General features: G+C 53.4%; 1 protein-coding gene across 6 annotated transcripts in view; it reads left to right on the forward strand.

Moving 5' to 3' along the window:
- The window catches only part of ABCA3 (ATP binding cassette subfamily A member 3), an 87599-nt gene that overhangs the window by 64758 nt on the left and 15728 nt on the right, over positions 1-7113 (forward strand). For all 6 annotated transcript variants that reach the window (XM_049637313.1, XM_049637316.1, XM_049637311.1 and 3 more), the window contains 3 exons: positions 1581-1854; positions 2023-2227; positions 4043-4262. In XM_049637313.1, the coding sequence (XP_049493270.1) occupies positions 1581-1854; positions 2023-2227; positions 4043-4262 (699 nt within the window). The remainder of the gene's footprint in view (positions 1-1580; positions 1855-2022; positions 2228-4042; positions 4263-7113) is intronic.

A 7113-nucleotide genomic window follows, 5' to 3' on the forward strand; every position in this document is an offset into this window, starting at 1 on the left:
CCGCCAGATGACAGGAAAGGGAGAGGGTGCCTGGAAATGCAGCCAGGCTGTGTCTTTCTGGGGATGGCGGCACGTCCAAAACTGAAACGGACAATTATCTGCTGTTTGATGTGTCCTGAGAGGGGATTTACACTTCGATGGAGGGAGTTTGGTGACAGATATAGAGATCACTGAGCAAATGTGAAAAGGGAGGACATGAACTCAGGAGGGCAGGGGAAGATCGTATGAAAAAGGAGACCTACCATAACAGAGCACTTGATTGTGCCTTGACTTAACCAACTTTCTGATGTATTCCAGGAGAGCGGAGAGGAGGGCAGCCCTTAGGGGGTGGGGTGGGGTAAGGAACAAAGTCCCCGCTTCCAGGACGGGACGTCCAGAGGTAAATGTGCTTCAGGGATCCAGAGAAACGGCTGGAGAGTCTGGTCGCCTCGGGCGAGCGGGCACTGGGGACAACGAAGGGCAGGCCAGGGCCCTGCTGTTTCTCATCCCGAGTCTTGCAGGATTATCTGGTTTGAAAAGTTAGATGCACGCGTTCTCTTGGAAAGAAATAAAATGTTGAGGTGTTCACATTTTCAAATGAAGAGATCAAATGCAGAACACGGTGGAGCAAAATGGCGGGATCACAGCGCCCTACGTCTCCAAGCCTCGGTTTCTTGGTGGGGAAGACGGGGAGAAGGATAAAGCTCGCCTCCTCCCTCCCGCCCAGGGGCGCACGCAGGGCCCGCGGAGTGAGCGTGCTGCCTGCGCGCGTTACTCCTGCTGCTGCTGCTGTGAAGGAGGGTCCTTTTCAGCACCCACGACCCCAGAGGTCTAGGTGTGCATATATTTCCGTGGTGCCGCGTGCCGAGAGTACCGGGAAGAACAGCGGTACCACCGGCCCATAGTGAGCCCCTTGCCCAGAGGTCCTAGAGAGGGTGACCACAGCTGCAATGTGTAGGGACCGTCCCGCTGTGGGATCACGGGGACACAGCTCGGCCTCGGATGGGGAGAGACAGGCTGCGGAGTAAGAGCCTGAGATGTGAGCAGGGGTGGACCCCGCAGCAAGCAGGGGGTAAGCGGAGAAAGTTCCAAACCCGGGGCGGGGGGGGGGGGGGGGGCCCCTACCCCCGGGGGGGGGGGGGGGGGGGGGGGGGAGCACCTGTCAGCACGGGGCACGGTGGGTCCTCGGGTGTGGCCAGACCTTGAAGGCGCCAATGGAGTTTGGATGGAGACTGGGCGCTGCGGGCCAGGTGGGCCGTGAGGGTCACTTTGTGGTTCAGGGAGGGGAGGTGCGGTGCGACCGCGTGTGTCCTTCCACGTAGACGGGAGCGACTGGGAGAAGCACGGGGCTTCTTGGGGCCACACCGTCCAGGCAAAGAGTCACCTGAAAAAAAATGACTAGACGTTTTTCCTCCCCCCGCCCCCCCACGGCTTCAGTCAGTGAAAGGGACGTTTTGTGGAGGCCCGGGCGTGCGACGGAGGGGCCAGCTGCGTCCAGAGGAGCCCGCTTTCCTGGGGGGTGGGGCGGGTGGTGAGGCGCTCAGGGGGCGCGGGGCCGGGGTCCAGGGCGTGAGGCTCCGGGGCGCCCGGCTCTGTTGCAGGCTCGGTGGAGGACCTCCTCCTGGACAAGGCAGAGGAGGAGCCCGAGAGCTTTGATTTCAAATACGTCGTGGCTGCTTCCTTTGAAGACCAGGGGAACCACACGACGGTGACGGCGCTGTTCAACAACCAGGCGTACCACTCCCCTGCCGTGGCGCTGGCGCTCGTGGACAACTTCCTCTTCAAGCTGCTCTCTGGGGCCGCGGCTTCCATCACGGCGTCCAACCACCCTCAACCTAAGTCGGCCCTGGAGGCCTTGGAGGACGTCTTGTACAAGTGAGTGTGACCGTCCCGCCCCAGGAAATCCTTCCCGCGCACGCCGTGTCCCCTTGGCCACCTATTCTTTCTCATCCGCTTCTCGCCGGGACGTCTTTCACTGTGAAAGACGGCTGGTGTGAGCAGTTGTGCTCACACGGCTTCCTCTCCCCTCGTGTCCTTTCGCAGCAGCCCTAAAGGACACTACCTTGTTACCAACTTGCTTTTCGGAATAGCTTTCCTGTCCAGCTCCTTTGCCATCTTGACGGTCAAAGAAAGATCCACAAAGGCCAAGCACATCCAGTTCGTCAGTGGTGTTTATGTGGCCACCTTCTGGCTCTCCGCTCTGCTGTGGGACCTCATCACTTCCCTGGTCCCCAGTCTGCTGCTGCTGGTGAGGGCCGCGTGGTTCAGGGACCCTCCTCCGCACGTCCCGGCGGGAGCGGGGGCAGGGGGCTTGCCTTCAGGACCCTGCAAAGAAGTGTAGTCTGGCAGCCGACCCAGGGTATGACTCATCACTCACTCTCGATAAAAGGTCCCAGCAGAGGGGCCTGCTCTAGGGTCTCCAATCTGCCGCATCCCCATAACTGTTGCCACGAGCTCCTAAGAGGTTGTGCGTCAGGGACGTGTGTTCACAGCCCAGAAACAGTTCACCAGGGCACTGACAGGTGCAACCGGTGGATCGTGACTGCACTGTGCAACTTGCGATCCCCTGGCACTCTGGGCGGGGTGGGTCACGTCCCCCTTTACCTGGCCTGTGCTTCATAACTGTCACGGAGCCCCTGACCTCGTGGTGCCGACTTCCAGGGGCAGGGCCAGTGTCTGCACTGTCTGATGAGTAAATACAGGGAGCACCTGAGCAGTACTGCTAACATCTTACATTTTGTTTTTTTTCTTTTTCTTTATTTTTTAAATTTACATCCAAGTTACTGAGCATATAGTGCAACAATGATTTCACGAGTAGATTCCTTAGTGCCCCTTCCCCATTTAGCCCATCCCCCCTCCCACACCCCCTCCAGCAACCCTGCGTTTGTTCTCCATATTTATGAGTCTCTTCTGTTTTGTCCCCCTCCCTGTTTTTATATTCTTTTTGTTTCCCTTCCCCTATGTTCATCTGTTTTGTCTCTTAAAGTCCTCATAGGAGTGAAGTCCTATGATATTTGTCTTTCTCTGACTAATTTCGCTTAGCGTAATACCCTCCAGTTCCATCCATGTAGTTGCAAATGGCAAGATTTCATTCTTTTTGATTGCTGAGTAATACTCCATTGTATGTATACACCACATCTTCTTTATCCATTCATCCAACGATGGACATTTGGGCTCTTTCCATACTTTGGCTATTGTCGATAGTGCTGCTATCAACATTGGGGTGCATGTGTCCCTTCGAAACAGCACACCTGTATCCCTTGCATAAATACCTAGTAGTGCCATTGCTAGGTCGAAGGGTAGTTCTATTTTTAATTTTTGAGGAACCTCCATACTGTTTTCCAGCGTGGCTGCACCAGCTTGCATTCCCTCCAACAATGCAAAAGAGATCCTCTTTCTCTGCATCCTTGCCAACATCTGTTGTTGCCTGAGTTGTTAATGTGAGCCATTCTGACAGGTGTGAGGTGGTATCTCATGGTGGTTTTGATTTGTATTTCCCTGATGATGAGTGATGTGGAACATTTTTTCATGTGCCGGTTGGCCATCTGGATGTCTTCTTTAGAAAAGTGTCTATTCATGTCTTACGCCCATTTCTTCATGGGATTATTTGTTTTTTGGGTGTTGAGTTTGATAAGTTCTCTATAGGTTTTAGACACTAACCCTTTATCTGATATGTCGTTTGCAAATATCTTTTCCCATTTTGTTGTTTGGCTTTTAGTTTTGCTGATTGTTTCCTTCGCACATCTTATTTTTTTAATATTTTATACATACACACATATATTTTTTCTTGAAAGAAAGAGAGTGAACAAGGGAGGGGCAGAGAGAGGGAGAGACAATCCCAAGCAGGCTCCACGCTGTCAGCACAAAGCCCGATATGAGGCTCAAACTCACAAACCGTGAGATCATGACCTGAGCCGAAATCAAGTGTCAGACCCTTAATCAACTGAGCCACCCAGGCACCCCACTAACACCTTATTTTTTAAGTGGGGATCACCGTACCCTTTCTCTAATCCTTAGAATCGACTCTCAGTGGCTTTCCCGAACTCTCCCCCTCTTTCCCAAGGTGGTGTTTCTGTACCACCAGGAAGAAGCCTTCACACACCAGGAAAACGTCCAGGCCATCATTCTGGTGCTAATGCTCTACAGCTGGGCGAGCATCCCCTTGGTGTATCTGAGCAGCTTCTGTTTTCGCAACGAAGGGAGTGCTTTTGTCAAGCTCCTGGTCATGCTCACCTTCCTGAGCATCGGCCCCTTCATTCTCATCTCAGTCATGGAGGACAAAGGTGAGGGCCGTTGTCCCTGCGTATCTCACAGGGTCTGCTTCCTCCTGTCACAGCCACAGAAGCTGTGTCCCCAGATGGGAAGCTGCTCTGAGCAGCTGTCTTGTGAAGAGTCCCAAACTGTGTCCCAATGTCCCCAGCACATATCTCCGGGAGCGCAGATAAACACGGGGGCTATGTTCGTCCAGGGGGCTGTGCTCAGCAAGAGAAAGGGAGAGAGGAGCCTTGCCCACACCTGCAGCAGGGCGGACTGATGGGTCTCGGACCCCACTGACAGGACAGATCCCAGTGACAGAGTCAGGAGAACGGTGGCCTCTGAGTCAGGGGGAGGGTGGATTGACTAAACGGAGATGGCAGGGAACCTTCTGGAAATGCTCTGCATCTTGAGTGAGGTGTTGGTTGCGTGGGCATAAGTATTTGTTGAAATTCATCAAACTGTCCACTTAAAATCATGCATTTCATCGAAACAAATTATTCCTCAGGTTTAAAAAAAAAAAATTGAACGTTTAGATATTTTTGAGAGGGAGAGACAGAGTGTGAGCAGGGGGAGGGGCGGAGACAGAGGGAGACACAGAATCCGAAGCAGCTCCAGGCTCCGAGCTGTCAACACAAACACGGGGCTTGAACCCATGAACCGCGAGATCATGACCTGAGCCGAAGTTGGACACTTAACCGTCTGGCGCCCCAATTATTCCTCAGTTTTAAAACAGGGGGTAAGTAAATCAATAAGCTGAGGTTGGGAGAAGCCTGCTTGGTGAGTGTGTAATCAGGGTGAAAGCAGCTGGGGAATGAGTCGTCACTCACAGCGCACACCTTGACGTTGACATCTTTGCGTTTGGGCTGAATCTCTACCTTGGGGTTTCTACCCCGATTCTCTCTGTCATTTACTGTGATGGCAACCACTTCCTTTAAGGTGACTTTCTGTGGCTGTGTCTGCTTAAAAATGTGTGAACAGCTCCCTCTGTCTTCATCTTAGGGGCCGCCCTGTGTCTTAGAGGACTGGCCATGCACGTATTTCCAGCTACCTAGAGCTTGTTTTACTGGTCTAACTGGCCGTGTTTTGCAGCACCCATTCTATTTGCAAACCACCTGTGGAGTTTCGGAAATTATTTTCATCCGAGATCAGAAACAGGACAGCATTTTGACTTTATGATTGAAATAGAACAAAAGCGTGCTGCAGACAGAGGAAAGGGGTTAGCAAAGCATATCGTGAGGGAACCCTAAGCTCGCAGTTCTCCGCGGTAGCGTGCGCCAAGATTCACAGATCAGTCCAGGCAGTCACCCTGAGCAACGCTGCCCTAAGCCTCCAGAAGGGACCTAGGGATCTGTCCCTTTCTCCTCTCCTCAGGCGCGCAGCCCCACCCCAGAGAGACAAGCAGCTCCAAGTCACTGAGGGGCCCTGATGGGGACAGAGCTTTCACCGAGAGTGACCAGGATGGGGTGCAGGGATCTCTGGACATTCTCTCTGGATCCCTCGACCTTTCTGGGATCCATTTCTTCTCGGATTGCTTCCTGCCATGTCTTCTCTCCCCTCCTACACAGCAACAAGGACCGAGACCATTCTGCCGCTTAGCAGGAGGCACCCTCCAACTTAAAAGTCATCGGGGAAGGAGGCTGGGACAGGACAAGAACTCCACTTCTGGTCTGGGGGAAAGAACGCCCATCCCTACCCCTGAGAAGGGACACCATTAGAGAGACCAGACCCTGGCCACTATACGCCCACCCCGGGGGCTCCTGCTGTCACCACAGCAGTCCACACAGACAAGAGTATAAAGCTAAATCTGAGCTCCCTGTCTTGAGACTCTACTCGAATGACAGCAAAGGAAATGAAAGTGTATGAATTCGTGCTGAAGCAGCATCCAAAGGACATTTGGAGGGAAAATGGCTGAAAGGACCTAACTGAGCACCGCAGAAGCCCGGAGAAGCCTGGGAGTAAAGGTAGCACAGAGAACGGTCTGTGGCACCTCCACTGTCCCTGCTCCCATATCCCCAGCGGGAAGCACAGGACACAGTCACCCCGGAAGGCGGAGACCCGCGTCTTGACAAAATGAACCTGCTTGCCAAACAGACCTACACATTCAGACTGGTCCCTGCCTGGTTGCCCAGAATGTCGCCCAGCCCCCAGGCACAAAGCTAGCAACTCGCCTCCCGGCACCTCTGGTTTCTGTGGACAGATAGGCAGGGGCCGCCGAACACTTGAGGACGGCAGCCACAGAAAAGACGGAGACCAAAAACGAAATACAGGGGCAGGGAAATGCAGGAAACAAATCAACCATTTCGGAAAAGACTGCATCTATTAAACAGCAGACTTCCAGGGCACCTGGGTGGCTCAGTGGGTTAAGCGTCTGACTCAGCTCAGGTCATGATTTTGCCGCTTGTGAATTCAAGCCCCGTGTCGGGCTCAGTGCTGACAGCTCGGAGCCTGGAGCCTGCTTTGGATCCTGTGTCTCCCTCTCTCTCTGCCCTTCCCCCACTCGCTCGTGCACGTGGGCGCACACACTCTCGCTCTCTCTCGCTCTCTCAAAAATAATTAAACATTTTAAAAAAACCCAGCAGATTTCCAAGAGGAAGAAAAACTCTGAGGGCAAGAAAGAGCTGACTGCCAACGTAAACATATAGCAGAAGGGTTGGAAGACGGTCTGTCGACCTCCCAGAAAGTAGAGCAAAAAGACAGGAGGAAAACCAGGAAGGTGCGAGCAAAGGCAGGTGCCGTGAGAGAGTCCAGGAGATGCCAAGCTGTGAATGGAGAAGCGTTCCACAATGAGAGGGTGGGCTTAAGGAACTCACAAAAGAAATAAGCAAGAAGATTTCCCAGAGTTGGAAACAAACCAAGCTCGACTGAAGGGATCCATCA

This window comes from Panthera uncia, chromosome E1 (assembly GCF_023721935.1).
Source record: "Panthera uncia isolate 11264 chromosome E1, Puncia_PCG_1.0, whole genome shotgun sequence".
Taxonomy (NCBI): Eukaryota; Metazoa; Chordata; class Mammalia; order Carnivora; family Felidae; genus Panthera; species Panthera uncia.